The sequence below is a fragment of the Stegodyphus dumicola genome, chromosome 4 (genome assembly GCF_044657685.1).
Source record: "Stegodyphus dumicola isolate Sdum_Otavi_A_Nest chromosome 4, ASM4465768v1".
Lineage (NCBI taxonomy): Eukaryota > Metazoa > Arthropoda > Arachnida > Araneae > Eresidae > Stegodyphus > Stegodyphus dumicola.
Window position 1 is genome coordinate 225,640,600 of NC_140771.1, and position 20,966 is coordinate 225,661,565.

Genomic DNA, 20,966 nt, shown 5'->3' on the forward strand with positions numbered 1-20,966 from the left:
ATATCGATTTAGATCAGTGTTTCTGAAAGTGAGCAGTAAAGTGCTCTCTGGATCATTTAATATTACCTAGAAAATCCCAGGAATTGAGAGTTTGACGCAGGGTTTTAATGCTATTGTTGTTTTTTTAATGGTGATGAAATTAGACAAAATAAATCTAACATCTTCAACACACTGTGTACAAAATAATATTGTATTTGATTCTTCTTTTCTCATGTATTTCCAACATGTTTTACAGAACGGGCTTTAATTTGACTGTGCAAACTTCTGATTGCGTAAAGGAAACACATGCAGATTTTTTAAATGGGATGTCATGTGACTTAATATTTGTACAAGTCTTCTTGTTGCTTTTGGGAGCATAAACTGTAGACCCTATTGAAGATGAAGTAACAAAGTCTCGTTATGTCTTGAGAGAAAACAGATGATTGCAGACAAAGGTTATAACAATCTTTGGCCAATCTTATTAAGTAGAACGTGCACTCACTCGGCACTAAAAAATTAACCGCCACTTGTGACTGTGTAATTTAAACACAAAATTGTATGTACAATCACACTGAATTTATTTTTAGCTATACGATTGACTGCTATTTAATCTAAATTGCTTAATTGGCTGCACACGCCAAAGCAAAGCCTATGATATCAATATGATCTAAGGTAAGTGGCTAGCATGAAGTATTCAGCTACAGAGCTACTTTCAAACATGTAGCATAAATTCAGAGCTAACTCTCCAACTCTTAGATTCTGCTACATAAATACTATTTCCGAACTTATTTATATATGCATATACGTCATTTGAATTTGCGTTCTGGCAGGAAACTGAAATCAGAAGGGAAAGTTCTTAAAATAATTGGTTAAACTAAAATAAGGTCTTTACAATATTTGATATGCTGTTAATTTTCCACTGAGCTCATTTGTCACATTAATTAAACTGAAGTGTTAATGTTATTTTTCTATTGCTTTATGTTTTATTACCGCATATATACATAATTACCAGAAATTTAAAAAAAAAATATATATATTTGCTGGCAATTTTTACAGAAATATAAAACATGTTAAATATTTTTTTTAATGTAATTAGACATACTTATGTTCTGAATAATAGCTTTAAATAATTTTAATAAAATAATATACAAATGGGCTTAGGCACATATATATGTTATGCATTCCTGCATATGTACAGAAAGGATAATGATGAAAAGTTGATTAAGAAAAAGGTTAGGGATTGAGTAAAGTTTGAGAAACATTAATTTAGGTAAATCTTGATATTGATTTTACATTGAGAAGCATTTTAATGCAGTCAAAATTTTATATATACAGTACAAAGTCCGAAATCTGGACATCAAAACCACCAATGTTTTTCTCGTAGGCTTTATGCATGCGCATTTGATTCCCCCTATGCGTGTAATAAAATATCTGGAGAGTCACAATTCTTAATTTTACTTTGACACTAAATAAAATACCTTGTTATTGAAGAAACAATCATTTTAGCATAAATTTGTACAATCAGTAATTTGGCTTCGTTGCTGCATATCTGCTTGGCACACATCTCGAACTGAAATATTCCACATAGATACATCGTTAATCTGATGCCAACTGATGAATCATTATTTATTATACTTTCTTTTAATCACCGCATATTTATCAACACATGACAGCTTGAGTAATGAGTGACATAGTGATCCTTAAGAATTTATTTTATGTTAGTAATTGAAGAATAAAGGAGCATGGTAACATTTTATGTTGACATTACGCTTGGCGATGATTACAGATTTAAGTTAAATGCACTAAAAAATGTTGACGAGTTAAAATTTACCGAAAATTTCTTTCCATATGCTAAAAATAGATTTTGTTGATGATACTCATAGACCCAAAGGTAACATTTAGGACTATTTGAATTAAGAATAACTGATTTGTTATTCATATAAACGCAAAACAAGCACCAGGGTTCGTATGGCCATGCCGTGTTGAGAATTCAGGGCCCACAGAGACTGCATCGGGCGGTAAGATACCTAGCGCCAGCCTTCAATAAGGCTTAAGTATATGTGGGAATTTATTTATTCAGAACTCTGATAAGCCGTAAGCATGTGCAAGAAATAAGACATAAGTATAATAAATAATTAAAATAATACAATTCATGCTTAATTGTGCAATTCAGGCATTGTGCGATAGAAGGAAGATAAAATTTAACTGAACAATTTGTCGTTAGTCGCCAAGCTCATGATGTATAGCGAACGATAGCTAAATTTGATCGCAAATTAAAGGTTTTCGGATATCGCAAAACAAAGGTGAAATTTTCCAATTAACGGATTTTGTAAAGAAATGTGGAGAAGCGGTAATAAATGAAGTTGATATAAAAGAAGTTTTTCATTGTGATGACAATGCTTCTCAATTATGAATCAATTAATGAATGGCGAAATCTGTAGTATGGTTCTAGATCCAGAAAATACCACTACCGATAGAGTGAAGAAAGTGACGGAGAAGTTATTGAAAACGAAAAATTTTTTATTGACAAGTTAGTCTGAATTCTCAGAAGTTACAGGTCTTCAGCAATGTAACTAAACAAGAGTTTATGTCTGTCTGCAGAATTAAAGAGAAAATATTAGCACAATAAACGAAGCAACTTAAACAACTTACATTGAAAGAAATGTTTAATAAAGTAAACAAATAAATATTAAGCTTTTTTTTTGTAAATTTTGATACCCTTTAGATCATAAATACTTCATTACTTCATAAATCACAATTTCATATTTTATAATTTCTACATGGCATCTTGCTAGATTTAAATTGATAAATCTAACATCCGAAGTCTCGAAGAGTGCAGATTTTGAACTTTGTGCTGTATATACCCGCGTATAAGTTTACCCCCACACTTCGAAATAAAAAACTCATAGAAAATAAGAAACCTGCATATAAGTCGACCTCCCACTTCTGAAATCGATCGAGAAACTTCGAAAAAAAATTTTTAAGTACTACATTTATTCAAAATCATCTGAGAAAAAAGTAAATATACGATAAAAAATACCTTGGTAAATAAACAAAATCAAAATCCTTCAACGTCTGATTCATGGTCAGATTCGTCAAACATTTCATAGAACTCTTTTGTCATCATTGGCTCGTCATCATACATATTTTCAGTCTCGAACTCTGGATCGTTACAATCACTACTAGAGCCTTCGTCATCATTTTCACTTTCAAAAGCAGCATTATCATCTGTGCCGTTTAGTTCGTTGCTAATACATTTTTTAAATGATTTTATCATTTCAGAGGATATTTCATTTCAAGCATCTTTAACCCACTGAGCAATTAATGTAATATTCGGCTTTTTAATGTTGCCTGCCTTTGTAAATGTTGGTCGACGGAAGTAATCCACTCTGGATAATTGGGAAAAAATGATCGTATACAGTAACCTAGAATTTGTTCTGTAAAAGATTTGCTTACGGAAAATCTATCTGCATTTTCCCTTTTTAAAAGTTAAAAGAAATATTCAAAACTGTTCGGTTATTGCATGGGCTATTTTTTAAAATTTTGACGTGTAGGCCTGTTAACAAAAGTATTTCATGAATGAACAATAACTATTATAAAGACTTATATGTACGTAAAAACTATCTGCATTTCTCTTTTCTTGCCGTGTTGGCGAATTGCTCGATATTGACCGGTTGTTCGGGGGGCCGAAAATTATTTGGTTTAATCGAAACTTACTCTAGTTAAAGTATGAAACTCTGTGATTAGTTCGTCACATAATTTAAGTCATGAAATTACTTCAGGTAAGTGACTTATGTCCAATTTGAGTGCGGGAAGAAAACAACTGCATTATATAAAGAAATTTTTTAACTTCCCATTCTTTTAATTTTTTATGGCCCTGCGTATAAGTCGACCCCCCCCCCACTTTGAATTCTTTTTTTTTTTTTTCCAAAATATCTCGACTTATACAGGTTATATACAGTATATATATAAGAAAAGATACAGTACAAAGTCTGTAATCTGGACCTCAAAGCTACAAACTTTATGCGCATGCGTAAGTGCATAATGCAATTACGCATGTGCATATGTGTTTACTCATGTGCATAATGTGTTTACGCATGCACATTTAATATATAATGGACGGTATAAGCTAGGCTAAAATTATCTAAGACATTTTAGTTAATGTTGCAGATTGTGCTATTCCTTAATCTTCTAATTGGATCCGGCTTATTATTTTTTGCAGACTGTTAGAACTATTTTATAAAAATTAAGGTTGAACTTTCGATTATGTCAAAAAGAGTATCCGATTCTGTAGCTGCCAAAGGATCTACAAAGCGAAAGCAGGTTCGATGTCCATTAAACAAAAAGTGCAATTGCTGCAAAAAATGGATAAAGGCCTATCCGTTTTAAAATTATGCGAGAATTATGGCATTGGAAAGTGCACTATATGTGACACAATAAAAAGGAACTTTTTGAATTTTTTGTAGAAGCATCTTAAACAACTTACATTGAAAGAAATGTTTAATAATGTAAACAAATAAATATTAAGCTTTTTTTTTTTGTAAATTTTGATACCCCTTTAGATCATAATTGTTCATTTCATAAATTACGATTTCATATTTTTAATTGTATAATTTCTGAATGCCATCTTACCAGGTTTAAATTGATGATCTATGATCTGGAAAAACCCCTAATCCGGAATCATCAAAGTCCTGACGAGTCCGGATTGCGGACTTTGTATTGTATAATAGATAAGAATATATTATTACAAAACAGTTTTTTTAAAGCATAATATAATCATGCCTATAAGAAAATAAATCTATTTCCAAGATTAAATTGTTTAATTAAATTATGCGTATTACAAAAATTTCCCTGATACAGCTATACCATGAGAAATGATTTTATTGTAGATTATTTGTTTAGTACTTATGTATTATCCCATTCTTCATCAAAGTTGGTTGCCATCAAACCTGAAAAAGTGGTGAAGATCCTGCTAATGTTGCACCAATCATTTCCATGGAATTCTAAAGGAACTAACACCACTTTAATCAACAACCAGTATTCTACCTGCTGCATATTTGTGCTTCATAGAAAGCCTTTCATCATTTTCTAGTGTTCTGTTAGGTCTTCTGGTTTTACTTGAAACTATGTTTAGAAGGCTCTGTGAATAAAAAATTTGCAGGTAATTGTTCCAATATATCTGTTCTGTTGGCCATCTTCAGCTAACCATATTGTGTATATGTTACGGTAAAACACCGAAATCTAGAGAATGTCGACTTGCACCGGTGAATGTCAACATTCACCTAGTTGCTTGGTGTAAGTCCGAAATATTTTCCAAATAATCTTATTTCTGACTTACACCGGTAATTGTCGACATTCACCATCTATTAATGGTGAATGTTGAACATATAAGAATGTTATATTTTCTTCTTCGTAATTCAGTTGCGAAAAAACGCACTTGAGACTTAAAATAAGAACTTAAAACACGCAGTACATTCAAAATGGGAAAGGAAAATAATAGAAGTTAAAAACTTAATTATACGGTGCATTCTAAATGAGAAAATAAAATAATAGTAATAAAAAACTTACTAAATTATGTGATTCAAATCTTATTTATTGCAACAACTTAAACTATTATGACCTCTCTTTTCGACCTGCACCAGAGCATATCTGTGATTGTCGACATACACCAGTGAGGGTCCGAATGTACAAGAATGTAATGCAATATTCGATCTTTCACCGACGTGTTTGGAGAATGTTGATATTCTCCGGTGAAAGTCGACATTCTCCAATTTCAGTGTTTCATGGTAACATATATATACACACTTTTTGATAGTAGGATCCCATATCTTTGGAAATAATTCCACTGCAAATATCAAACTTTAATATTTTTTTCAAAATGCAAGAAAAAATATAGCCATAACATTGAATTATATCCTTATTCATAAAAACAAAACACATCGTATTGAGAACAAAAGTGGAGGTGTTAAGAGTGTGTTTTTATTTCATGCTTATCCATAGTTGGTGCTAAATGATTCTACTTGGTGATAGCTTCATAGTTCATGAAATAAAACATAATTACTTTTATTTTTTTGTAAATAAAATAAAGAATTCAGTTATTGATAGTAAAGTGGTATAAACAAAATTTCAGCTAAAAACTATACTTGAAATATTTGGTCATCTAGAGAGATCTGTGGTTTTTTAAATTGAAATATGGTTTGTCTTAATTGTTTTGTTACTGCTAATAAGAAATGATCTTTATTCAAGCGGGTGTTTAAATATGGTCTTTTGCATAATTCTAGCATGTGTTTTTTTGGTATAATTTTGTTTTAGTGCCAGGCTAAGTATAGAAAACTGGAAGTTTTATTTTTATTAAATTATGCTCCTTTATTTAAAAAAGTGATAATCAGACTGCTCATAAAATTTATGTGATATGTAGACAAAGTGCTGTGTCTGATGGCCTAGTTCAAAGGTGGTTCGAGAAAGTTAAGCATAAAAATTTCAGTCTGGAAGATGATGCTTGCTGTAGACAAAGGTCCTCTGTGGACAAGAACCTATTAAAAGAAGCTGTAGTTGAAAATCCATTTTAAAACAGTACAGGAATAATCAGACGGACTAGATATTGTAAAAAGTGCATTGCATGATCATTTGAAGGAGATTAGATGTGAAAGCTTGGGTATGCATTTGCAGTTTTGCAGCTGAGGATGGTGGTTCGGTAAAACCATCGAAACTAGTCCTGTGAAAATTTTGTAAATATAACGCTGATTTTTGTTGTTTGACTTCTGAATTAGATTTTATGTTATAGGATTCTCTTACAATAAAAAATAAGAAGAATAAAAACTGGAAATGTTAAAATCAACTAAATATTAAGAGAAGGTTTTATGTTTGATACTTAAAGAAGGAATTCCATTCCTTAATCCCAGTTATTTTCAAAGAGTAAAACTTCATCAAGATAAAGCAAGAAGTCATATTTCAAAAAGAACTTTTGCATTCCTTGAAAAAAAGTGAAGATTGAAATAGGTATTGCATATATTCGTTTTCGGTGTGCTCCTGAAGTTCCCTGATGTTTTATCTATGAACTATTGTGCCTTTTGATATTTGTAGAGATCTCTTTAAAGTGCAAACCCACCATGATTGACGCATTATGAAAAATAGCAGAAGAAGAATAGAAGTTAGTACCCTTGTAAATTTTGTAAAAGTCCATTTTATCATGAAACTCATGGTGCAGACTTACAGTTCAGAAAAAGCTATCAAATTGAACATTTAAAAAATTACTCTTACATTTTAAACACAAATTCTGAAATCATTCTAAAGATGTGTAATTGCCTATAATGCATGAAAAGCAATAACAATTTTGAAAATGATGGCACTTTCTAGTCAAAAATTCTATAAAACACAAATGAAACAGTATAATTAGAAATGCAAGAAACATCCATAATGAAACGTATCTTTTTTTAAGAAATCCTTACGTAATTTTTTTCTGTTGTTTTCCTCATTTATGCAGTGATCATTTTTTCGCTTAAAATCATTGGAGAATTGTGCACTCTTTTGTTTTTCCCATGTATTCAGCAACCTGTTATTGCTAAAAAAAATCAGAATTGCACAAATTTAACATTGCACACATAATTTCTGTCCATAAAATTCTATTGTTTGAGAAGTACAGTTAAATAAGATGCAAGTTTTGCATTGTGTACAGTTGAAGAAAATGCCATATTTCTGAAGAAATATAATGATTTCCTTTTCATCAGGTGGCAAACTGTACAGCCCCATTACTGTTACTTACGAGGGGGGGAATGCACTTAATGCAACAAAAACACTAATCAGGAAAATTATTATCAAATTTGGATAGCTGCTGCTTGGGTTGGCATGTGAATACATTTTGGTGACATCATGATCTTCCACATAACTATTTTTGGTGACATAGTGTGTTGCCTTATGAATACTTATTTTTCTTGGTGGGGGGAGGAAGAGGGTTGTGGATAATCTGAAAGAAACCTATTTGTTAGATGTTATGGTGCCAAATGCTTCTCTAATGATGTTTGGCATCTTAAGTATTGATTATGTTAATTTAAGCTTAGAAAAGCACATCTGACTTGATTTCATAACTTATTCTTTTTCTTTTTCTCAAAAGCTAAAAAATAGTAATATTGGTTTATAAAAAATAGTAATATGGTTGCCTTATGTATGAAAATGTTGTGGGAAATCTGCATACCTCTGGTGTGATTTAATCTTTTTTTTAGTTTCACTCTTTTCTTTTCTTAATGTGTGGAATAATCATTGTTTTATGTAAAGCAATTTAGTATTTTAATTTGCATTTTCTTCCTTGAATTCTTCTTATAAGAGTGCTGTTGGAATGCTTGCATATAATTATTTTTTACTTTTGTACTGCTGTCTTAGCAAAAAGTATCTTCCCAATATGCTAAATTTGTATTAAAATACAATAAAAATATAGTCTGTGGTGATTATTCGGAATTTCTTTAATGTTAAGATAAAATATTTTTATGTTGGTTTTTAGCTTTAGTATACCTTAAAAACATGTTTTTAAGATTAAATTATAATTTGCTGATTTTAGGTACGCTTGCAAACAATGCCAAAGCCAGCAATGGGAGAGCTTCCAATGTATTCTGGAACATTTGACTGTGCAAAGAAGACTATTATAAAAGAGGTAATATCAAATGACTTTAAAGAAGAGGTTTTTCTCCCTTCTCTGTTCTGGAAATGAAAGTTGTTATGTAATGCATTGCATTTTTAGTATAATATATTGAGTTATTTTAAATTTATTTAATTGTTTATATATGGAATTTAATTTTTAACTGTTAGCAAGAAATGCAAATTTCTTTTTAAAACGATTCTGTGATGCTAAAATTAAACAAAATAATATGACAAAATAAATAAAATAAGTATAATTCCTTTTCCTTTCATATCATAAAACATCAAGTATCTAAGAGTGATAAGACAACTTTTTGTAGCCCAAATATGGGCATTAACCCAGAAGGGTTATTAGTCTTGAAATGGCATTTTGCATTGAATGGCTGTATCACTTTTCATTGTTGCCATTAAGTATTATTGTCCTGTATTATATTTAAATAAACTAACTAATGAAGAATCCATATGAATATATGTATGTTTCTCGCATTGTGAAGAAACAGCGGTACCTAGAGTCATCAAATTTTGAATAACATAGTCCTGCACCTGAGCAAACTTGGAAGCCCAAGTTTGGAATTTGTTTTATTGTCATTTTCATATTTTGTAAAACTTTAATGAATTTTTGATTTAAAAACTCAGCAATTTCAAAGCGAGCAGTGGGAACCTTGTAGGGAAATAAAACATCTTTATCTCAAGTGCTCGAGACTATCTGTTGAAAAAATTTCAGAAATTCTAAAGATATACTATTTTTAAATATTTTTAACACAATGTGGCATTAGCTTAAATACTCTCGAAATGTGTATGTCTCTGTAAATGAAAAAAATGCCCATTTGGGCATAATATGAAATCTGAAAGCTTTCAGATTTTATTTATTTATTCATTTTGTATAAATAATTTTTATAACCTCCATTGTGACATGACAGTTTTTATCTGGTAGTGAGATTTTTTTTTTTTTTAGTTATTATTTAGTATATATTAGCTTAAAATTAAAAATAATTTGATTTCTTACTTTCTTATAATGTAAATATCTTAAATGAATGGAAATTTATGAAAACAGAAACAAAAATCAGTATCTCTACAAATTTAGTTAATGTGTGCTGTTTAAATCCAGGTCTTCATTACCGGATTCAAAAAGCTGTGCCACTCAGAGAGATAAGGGAGAGTGTTTAATTCCTCCAGCTGAACTTTGAAGTGACAAAATTAAGAGTGATCAGCATCTGTAACTTTTTAATTAAGTAAAATTCAGCTTTGAAATGGGATTGATTTTAGAGTAAGCCTCTGGGAAATGCAAAATAATTTTATGTAGATTTTTTTATAAAGGCTGTTTGCACATTTTTTAGATGATTTTCATTGTATTTAAAGAAATATTTTACCTCTAATTTTTCTGTTTTAAATGTTTTAGTTGATAAGGCTTATTCTTCACTGTCTTTCTATACCGTAATTTCCCAGACAATAAAGCCTTTTGTAGTATCGGAAGAGGAATTTTATCCCATTGCTCTCCAACAGCTTTCCAAAGTCTAAGGAGATTGTAGGTCAACATTTGAACAATCTGCTTTTTTAAAAGTCCAAGTGTAAAAATCCGTGGGTGATGATACATCAGGAGATTTAGTAGGGATATGACTGGAGGGTATGGCCTTGGTACCCATTTCCTGTTAATTTTTCCAGGAAATCAAGGGTGGATTTTGATGTGTAGCTACTTGATTTGTTTAGATTCAATTCTACTGTGTGATGGTATTGTGGTAAAGAGAAAGTATTTCATATTTGAAAATTGGGTATGAAATATGTTCCTGACAATACGTGGATTCGATCTTAACATTCTGTACTCTCATTATTTTTAATTTGTATTTATATGAAAAATTAGCAACAATCATAAATCCCTTTGAAAAACTTTCTTTAAAATCTTTGAATCATGCTCTAAGATTTTCTTTTTCCTCTTAAATGTTAGTAAACAGATCTGTTTACACCCAAGGTTTATCTATTGTGACACACTTTTCCATTTTCGTCCACATAAATATTTCTCATAAAGAATTCTGCAAAGCCTTCTGCGTTTGGTGATATGCTGTGAAGAAAGACTATGCATATTATGTTTTTTCACCTTTTTAAGATTTAAAGCATCATCAGTTACTTTGTTTACAGTTCACACTGAGCATTTTAATGATTTTGCATCTGTACTTTGACTTGGCTAATTTTCTTTTAATGTTAAAGATCTTACTATTGCAACATTTGAAACGTTCCTTTTTTCCCTTGGATATGTATTTGGAACAAATTTTCTACTTGAAGCCATTTTTGCTTCCTAGTTGGCAATATTTCCTGTGTTAACTTTAGATATAAAAAAACCATGGCTTTCACATTTTTTTTAATAACTAGATATAATAATTTTCTTCTATCTAATCTATCTTATTTTATCTATTTCTAATCTTTTTTTAATAACTAGATACAGTACAAAGTCCATAATCTGGACTCGTAGAGACTTCGGCGAGTCCGGGTTAGGGTTTTTCCGGATTATACATCATCAATTTAAATCTGGTAAGATGGCATGCAGAAATTATACAATTAAAAATATGAAACCGTAATTTATGAAATAAAGAGCAATTGTGATCTAAAGGTATCAAATTTTACAAAAAAAGCTTAATATTTATTTGTTTACTTTATTAAACATTTCTTTCAACACGCGCATGCATAGAGCATACATTACGTGCACATTCTTTATGCGCATGCATAAAGCATACAAAAAAAAAAAGTTCGTGTCCTTTGAGATCTGGATTATAGATCGTTTCGGATAATGGATGTCCGGATTACGGACTTTGTACCGTATAATAATGAATTTTTTTTAAAATAATTTTCTTCGGAAAGAGCACAAATATAACTTTCCATCCATTGCTTCATTAAAAGTGCCATTTTGTGTGAAAACAAAACTGTAAAGTAGCAGATGCTAATTTATACTTTCAAAAATATAGTTGCAATTAAAGCAAAAATTTCCGAGCTTGTGACTTTTTTTTATAACAAAGCGAAATCATCTAAAAAAGTGCGAACTTCAAAAATCTGTAGTTAAATCTCTCTTATCATTTCAATCAATTTTGCATGAAGTACAAAACAAATTGACAAGTATAGTACCATGTTTTGGGGCAGTTACTCAGAAATCTGCCATTGAACAAAAATTTTGGGCCTAAAATAAAAAATTGTTTGGTACTGTTCTGCTATCAGGACCAGATTCAGAAATGGATGAATATATGCACGTGTGTATGTATGTATGTGCATATATGTGCATATGTATACATACATATTCATTCATGCTTACATATATACGTGCATGCATGAACACATACAAGTGTCTCGCAAAAGTGTTTGTACAATTATGATTTTCATTGAAATAGGGCTCTATCCATTAATTAAAAGTAAACTTTCTGAATGAGATTTTAATAATAAGATCTATAATCTATTCCTAACAAAATTACATGAAATATTTTTAAAATATAGCAAAACTTTATTTTTAAGAAATTAATAATAAAAAAATGACAAACATTTTATCTCGCAAAAGTCTTCGTACACTTAAAAAAAATCTTGACATATTAGAAAATATTTTCATTTTTCGTTAAATTAATATTTAGTAGGATATCCTTTAGCATCCACAACAGCTTTTAAACATCTGAAAATAGAAATTACTATTTTTTTTTTTTTTTTTTTCTTTGTGATTTCTGTATCAGTGTTCACCCATTCTTCCATCATGACTGTTTTGAGTTCGCTTTTCGTTTTGATGTCGTGTTTTCGTACTTTAACCCCCAGTTCTTTTCAAATGTGCTCTATGGTGTTTAAATCTGGCGACTGAGGAGGTGTTTTCAAAACCTGTGGACAATTATAGAGACACCACAGGTGAACTTTGAGAGCCATATGCTTAGGATAGTTATCATGATTAAAAATAAAGTTGTTTCTTCTATCCAAATTTTGGGCTGATAATTTTAAATTGTCTCTTAAAATTAAAGAGAATGATTCATTATGCCATCAATAAATATCAAATCACCTAGTTCTGATGCTACCATGCACCTCCACACAAGAACACCTCCACCCCCATGCTTAACTGTTCCAACTAAGTTCTTAGAATGAAGTTCCTCATTTTTTCTTCTCTATATAGTTATTCGACCATTGAAACCAGGAATGTTAAATTTTCTTTCGTCAGCAAATAGGACATTATTTCAGTACGTTTCGGATGTATTTATCATTGATTTTGTGAATGAAAGCCTAAGCTTTCTGTTTTTCTCACTAACAAAAATTTTTTTACGGGCAGAACGCCCATGTAATCCAGCTTCTCTGAGAACTCGTTGAACAGTTTCAGGTGAAATTGAAGTAGAAAACTTTGCATTAAATTCTGCAGAAACTTTTACAGCACTCAAATGTGGGTTTTTTGCAAATTTTCTAATAATAAATCTCTCATCAAGTTTAGTTAACTTTCTCGGTCGACCTTTGCTTACCTTGTTTTCAATTCGATTTTCTTCTTTAAAGCGTTTTACCACATACTGCGCCGTAAATGGGATAAATTAACTAATTTAGCGATATTTCAAATTGATTTACTACTACTATGGTAAAAAATTATCAATTTTCGAATGCTGTTTGTAATTTCTTTAAGACTACGACCCATTTTTCAGTAATAAATAGAGTATTATGATGTAAAGAATAAAAAATTAAAGCAATCGATTTTTTAAATGAGGCCACAATGCAAAAATTTAAAAAAGCGACAAACGATAATTCTAATTTTGATTTTATCCAAAAATATTTCAGTATAACGAAGACTTTTGTGAGATAAAATGTTTGTCATTTTTATATTATTAATTTCTTAAAAATAAAGTTTTGCTATATTTTAAAAATATTTCCTGTAATTTTGTTAGGAATAGATTATAGATCTTATTATTAAAATCTCATTCAGAAAGTTTACTTTTAATTAATGGATAGAGCCCTATTTCAATGAAAATCATAAGTGTACAAACACTTTTGGGAGCCACTGTACATGCATTCTGGATTCAGTCCTGATAACAGAACAGTACCAATTCTTCATTAGTGCTGTTAAAAATTTTTGCTTCTACATTTAAGAATTTAATTTTCCAATGATTTGATTGTTTTAATGTAGAAAAATTGTGATAGTGTTACAACTGTCCATTTATTTAAGGTAATAAATGACAAACAGAATTCTGTTCCAACACAGGATCACCACTAGACTCCAAGTTGGATGTTCTCTGTACCTATCTGGACCGGCTATCATTTATTGTCAGTTAAATATAAACTTTTTTTTTAAACCATGAAACATTGCCTTTTGTCTCGAAACATGCAGCTAAATTGTCACTTCCACAATTATTTGTTCACCAGTGACTTGCCAGAATAAAACTCTTGGAACACTTTTCTAGGTGAGAGTGAGAGAGCAAGTAGAAAAGTGTTAATTATTTTGGGAGGTCTGACATTCAACTATGAACTCTGGTATCACTGTAAGCATTAATATTCATCCCTGGCAGATTTCATGAGAAACTTTTCTCTCATGAATATGTCTCACAAGTTGAGAATACTATCTCAAGTGCCATTCTTTAGGTGAATTAAAGAATGCTGTTTCTGCAGAATGAATGAGTTGGACATAACTGTTACTATGAATAACAAATTTTTTAAATGTGAAATTTTCTTGAATTGTTGAGACTTTTTGAAGGGCTTTTTAATTCCTGTGGATCTTTTTTAAAGTATTTTGAGACTCCTGTAATTATTAGAGTACACTGTGGTGGTGGTGGGGAAAAGGGCAGTTCTATATCTCCTGTTCTTCTTGGACGATTGATGAAATTCAACTTATGTTTTTCAAATCTCAGAAGCACAACTTAGGATATGTATTAGATTTATATATAGCATTGTTCTAATATAGGTATGTATTTTGGCACAAAATCAATTTTTTTCTGAAATGACATGCCGATTTTTTTTCCATATTTCGATTCTACGACTCAAATTAAGCCAGACTGCCAAGTTTTGTAAAAATTGCACGCGTAGTTTTTTAAAAATTAGCTGTGAAAGTTTTAGCTCTTCAATGTTAATTTGATATATATTTATTAATATCTCTATTTAATTAAACTTACTTGATTCCTTCTTGCAGAATTCAAAACTTAGGCTTAATATAGTCGCATATTTTTTATGCTTTATTTTTAAAATTTGTTTTTAAAAATATTTCTTATAAATTTTTTGAAACAATTTTCATATTATAAACCTATAAAATTTTTAACATCATCTTGAAGTAGATTTTTCTAGGCACACCTGCAAAAAATTAGAGTATATATTAAAAATTTTCTAAGATATACATGAATTTACATATTACCACATTTTGAAATTTGGTATATATGTTATAAGCGATCATAACGCCAAGTGGGGTTTACGCACTTTTTAAAAATTATTTGAAAATCGAAATATGGAAAAAAATTGCCATGTCATTTCAGAAAAAGTCCTATTTTGTGTCAAAATACCTTTATTAGAACAATGCTAGATATAAATCTAATACATATCCTAAGTCACGCTTTTGAGACATGAAAAATGCAATTTGAATTTTGTCAATATCAGCCCACTAGAATGGGAGATATAGAACTGTCCCCCTTTTTTTTGCGCAGAGTACATGTAGCAGACATATTATGAAGGTATATGATTTTTGACATGCTATCGAATCTTTACTCAGTTAGTAATAGTGGCCAGCTTTAAATTTTTTTTTTTCTGAAGAGGTGGAGTGCCCTATACAGGACTTTTTAAGAGATCCACATTACAAATGGGAAAAACCATGAAAACGCCCATATACGGCCCATTTGCCGAGACTCAAACCTTGGGCCGAACTACCAATGTTCAGTGACTTTTACTAGTTGGCCATTGGCAGCTTGTTTTTCGTTCATATTATTTTCAAAGTTTTAAAACAAATGAATCTTAAGCAAGAATAGTACAAAAATACAGAAAATGAGTTGCGTAGCATATTGTATGTACTAATAATTTTGTATGATTAGTGTTGATTTCATTTTTAAACTTTACATATAATATCACATATATCTTTGCCGTAGTATCTTAAGTTAAAGTCTCATTTAGCACTATAAAGTAGTAATAATGCCTTAGCATTTTGGCATGAATAATAATTTTATGTATTTTTGTAATAAATTATGAAATTTTCTTTTTAACTATTTTAGGGTTTCTTTGGTCTTTATAAAGGTATGGCAGCTCCAATCACTGGTGTGACTCCCATGTTTGCAGTCTGCTTTTTTGGCTTTGGTGTAGGGAAAAGGCTTCAACAAAAGCACCCAGAAGAACAACTATCGTAAGCACTAAACATCTTTTTCTTTTACTAAACATTTTATTAATTATTTATTTTTTCTCTTCCTTAAAATTGCCTTTGAACTTAAGCAAATTTGAGAAGTACTTGAATTTTTCCTGTGTGGAATCGAAAATAAACTTGGAAAAATAAATAAAATAAAATAAAATAAAATTAAGTCTTTTCTACAGTTATTAGAACTTTTCATGTTTTTTTTTTAAATTTAACTGAGTAAAATACTTCAGCTTTCCCCCCCCCCAAAAGAATGTTTTCCCTTTGTATTAAGCAATAGAGGCATAAAACATAATTATATGTTAAGCTGTGTGTGCTTTAACACAGAAATGGAATTATTAACGGAAAATTATTTTTAGTACTCATGATATAAAAGATTTTTTTATTAATTTGATGTCTTTTGGTGTAGCGAATATAGTGTCAAAGATTTACGAATAAAATTAGTTTTTCAGATTAAATTAATCTGCATATAATCATGCATATAAGTAATGATTTTTAGTAGTTTATTTAAGTATGCCATGTATATCAGAATATAAACCAGTTTTTACAGTTGAATCAACAAGAAGAAACATTAAATTAAAAAGTGTACTGGAGTGATGTATTTTCTAGTAATGTATGTATTTACTTTAAATTGCTTTAAATATATATTTATCATCTCTTCTTTTAATGCTAAGATATCATACTTTTCAGCTGAATACTGTTTATCTAAATTCAGTAGTCATATTTATTGTTCAGTGATAAAAGCTTAAAATATAGTGTTGTCTTTATCTTTTTGATTTACTTTTTGATGTGCTAAATCTAGTAATTTGATTGCTGCCAGATAAATTGGAAATAAAAAATTAGTCATAAAGTTAAGTCTTAAAAATGTAATATGCAAATAAAGTCTTTTACTGTTATTGATCTATAAAAAAACAAGTTATTTCCTGATTGACAAACCTTTCTGATATATGCTTTATAACTTTCATAAGAGAAACAGTGCAGTTAAAAGTCAATAAGTAACAATAATAAAATCTGTCTAGCACAAAAATGTGAGTATAAAAGTGATTATTTAGACTGGAGTGTATAATGAAAATAGCTAGTATATAAAATTCCTACTAACAAAAAATCTTACTGCGATATGAAAAAAGAAATAATAATACTAAAATAAGTTATATAGCAGGGGTGGCCAAGCTCTTTGGTAGTCCGAACCATATTTCAAAATTTGAAATTTTTCGTGAGCTGCAATTAAATATGTATTTAAAAAGTATGCAAAAAAGGTATTAAATTTTTTTTATATAAATTATATTTATTGAAAACATATAAATAAAAGTACAAAATGTGTGTATTGAATTTAAATATTAAAAATTAAACACATTTATTTTACTTCTCTTGATAATTCTTTAAAATTTGGTAAATAATTGGTGACAGCACTTCTCAATAATTCTTTGAGATGCTGGTTAGTTAATAGTGATTGGTGTTTGGATTTTTAAAGTGGAATAAAATGATTCACATAAGTACATTGTTCCGAATATTGAAATAAATCGACAAGCAGCCTTTTTTAATTCAGGTAACTTCGATTCTGGTACAAATTTCCAAAATTCAGTAATCGGTGTCGACTTATATTTTAATTGTAGAGTTTGATCTTCTTGCATCTCTGTTAATTTTAATTTTCCATATGCTTTTTGGGTCATAATTATATTGGAAATGGAAAACTCACCTTGAATTATGTTGATTTCAAATGAATTCAGAAAAAAATCAAGAGACGATTTAAAATAGTTCAAGTCTTGAAAGCTATTTTGGAATTCTGTCAATATGCCTTCTAGCTTTTTTATATACTCATTGAATTTTTCTTGTATAATATTGGAAAAAATTTTTATAGTTCGAGGAAAATGTCAAAATGTTTTATTTTTAATGTCCTTTTGAAAAAGCTGTAATTTGGTTTGAAAACTAAATATGCACTGTGAGAGGTTCAGTATTATTTTATCTTTTCCCTGCAATTGTAAATTCAGTGTCTGCAAATATTTTGTAATGAGATGCTCTTGGTGAATTATGCAGTAAATCGGTATGAATTGTGGAATTTGAGAATCATCTCTTAAAAGCCTAATAAGACCGATTTTTTTTAAACCCAGCATTGCCACAGCTCCATCAGTTGCAATGCTTACAAGTTTATTAAGAGGCACATCAAAAGTTTTCATTATGGAATCTAATGCATTTTTAATATTGACATCGCTGGATGACTCTTAAAGTTTTACTAAATCTAATAATTCTTCTTTAACAATGAAGTTAGGTGAAACAAAACGTATGAAAACTGCCAATTGCAGAAAATGTGTGATATTTGTCGATTCGCTAAGGACTAAACTGAATACAATGCAGTTCTTCAAATTGTTTTTAAAATTATATTCAAGAGATGTATTAATTGCAGTTATGCGTCGCTGAGTTGTGTGTCTCGAGATGGGACTTTGTAAAACCACTTTGTGCAATGCTGCATTATTTGGATCTAAAACTTTAAGTACATCTTCTAAGTTTTTTTTTTTTGTAATAAACTCTCCCTCTCCATATGGGCGTTTTGCATGAGCAATATTCCAGGCAGTAACAAAACTTGCTTCAGCCACATTATTAACTTGATTGCTAAAGGTCATCAAAATTGACTGTTGTTTATTTAAATTTCATTTTAAAGAAGCAAGTTTATCTGATCTTAAATTGGAATTTGGTGGATACTGATTAGAGAACTGAGGATGATTGGTTTCATAATGTCGACGTAAATTGCTAGCTTTATAATTTTTGACCATAGAATTATATATAACACGTAATGCTTTTCCATTATTGTCAATAAAAAAGAAATACCCCTCCGACTCATTATTAAAACTTCTCTTTTATTGCTCGTAATTTCTTTTTTTATTTTCATTCTCTGTCATCGTATTTTTAAAAGAACGGGAAATAAATGAAAAAATTTAGAAAATACAAGTTTTGTGTTATTAAAATAATAACAACACATGTTACACAGTACTACGAAACAAATTATAGTTAACTTACCAAAAATTCCAGATTATAAATTATATCCATAACAAGAGTGATACAAACTGTTTTCTCCAGAGCACAATGTCAACTGTCCGTTGCATGGAAGTTTACAAATTCAAAATCAGTCTGGAGTCCGTCAATTACGTAGATCGTAGATTGTCGTTCGTCGAGCAGCAATCGACCGGACAAGGCCTTATAAGGCTCCCATATGTTTCTTATAATTCACAAGCCAGTCGAAGAGGGTAGATAATCCGGTGAATGGGAACTCTTACGCCACTGTTTATGTTCGTTCGTGCAGTTTTCGATGAGTCATATCTTTCTTAACTTGGACGGAAAAGAAATTTTTTATAACATTGCACTTAGTCTTTCATATTTGTTGTCAGTAATTTAAAAGGCATTTTGAAACACATACGGAATGATAATTTTTGAAAATATAATAATACAAAAATGAAAGGGGAATTCGGGTATATTTATCGAGAGCCATAAATAATCATTCAAAGAGCTGCATGTGGCTCGTGAGCCGCAGGTTGGCCACCCCTGGTATAGAGGAACGATAAAGCTTAAACGTAATTTTTTATTTCTGCTGTGCATAGTAATAGTACCCTAACTGCTTTTTGCCTTGTCTGTTATTTCGGTTCGTTTAAGCAATGAAAATTCACCAGATATGGTACAGAATAATTTGTTTTTCGAAGAAAAGGGAGGCTTGGGGGAAATTCTTTAAAAACATGCAAATTTTTTCTGTAGACTTATGTCATGCAAATTTTTTCTGTAGACTTGTGCCTTTTAAATTACTGACAACAAATATGAAAGACTAAGTGCACATCAACCTAAGGTTAAACCTTATCTAATTTTAAAGTTAGCATCTCTCATGGCTCTAGTAAATAATGCTTAAAAAGTCTTTCAATCGGCATTAGTTAAAAGTATCCATGTGATTTTTTTATTATGTAAATTCTCTATGTGGAACATTTAACAGATTGTTCAGGTATATAAATTCATTTACTTATTTGGATATTCTCTGGAACATCTGTAAATAAATGCATCATTATCACTGTATGTAGTCAGAGTTCCTAATGGTATATTAGAGAAAGCTTTGTATGTGTAGATCATTTTATGTGCTCATAGTGTTTATGTTACCTGCTTTCTGCTGTACAGTTAGGAAAACTAAAAATTATGTTAAAAAATATTCAGATACCAATTCATATATTTTGTATTTAAAATGATTCATAGCAAAAATTAGTAACTTTAGTGCAATATAAGTTTACATTAAAAAAAGTTTTTTTTTCTGTGAGTTCTGAAAGTTTAGAAGCTTGGGTATCTATAAATATTGATTTGTCAGCTCTTTGTTTCACATTCAGGCATATATTAGCCAATGAACACAAAGCAAAATGGAGCTTGTTATTTTGTTTGTCTTACTGCTAAGCGATGTGAGTTTCTTATGCTTTCAAGATATATTTTAAGAAATTGTGATCTTTTATTCTAGTTATGGTGGCAAAAAATTTAAAATAGTCAAATTTAAAATTGTCCTTTCAAAAATCACACACAGATCCTTCTATTATTTTGTCAAGGAAATGTAATACATTTGGGATGTTCTACGTGTGTCATTGTGATTTTACAATTTCACACAGTGGAAGAGCTTATGTTCTTAAACATGTGCAAAAACACAAGTACAATGCCAGTTGTATATTAAAAAAAAATTCTGTGGAAACAAAGAACCAAAGACGTGGAATGCTTGTTCTTGGCATTTTTACCGAGGTACAACTTGCCACTGAATACATCTGATCATGCTATAGCTGTATTTAGGAAAATGTTTCCCTAAAGTGAAATCACTAAGAATATTCAAGTGCAAGGGAGGGGGAAGGTCTGCAATTGTTAAGAAGTGGGTATAAAAAATAAATCTTCAGTTACTGATTCCATTAATACAGTTCCACTCTACCTGTCTATGGATGGAGGCACAGGGTTTGTACAGTCCTTAAGAGTCCTTAGATTTTTTGGAATCGATTTTTGGTCCTTAAAAGTTCTTAATTTTGACCAAAATCAGCAGAAGGTCCTTAAT

At 30.2% G+C, this 20,966-nt stretch overlaps 1 protein-coding gene across 1 annotated transcript in view; it reads left to right on the forward strand.

Annotated features, from left to right (window-relative positions):
- Positions 1-20,966, forward strand: part of LOC118189668 (mitochondrial carnitine/acylcarnitine carrier protein-like) — an 88,522-nt gene that overhangs the window by 970 nt on the left and 66,586 nt on the right. Inside the window, exons 2-3 of the mRNA XM_035360329.2 lie at positions 8,531-8,623; positions 15,783-15,910. Of these exons, the coding sequence (XP_035216220.1) occupies positions 8,531-8,623; positions 15,783-15,910 (221 nt within the window). The remainder of the gene's footprint in view (positions 1-8,530; positions 8,624-15,782; positions 15,911-20,966) is intronic.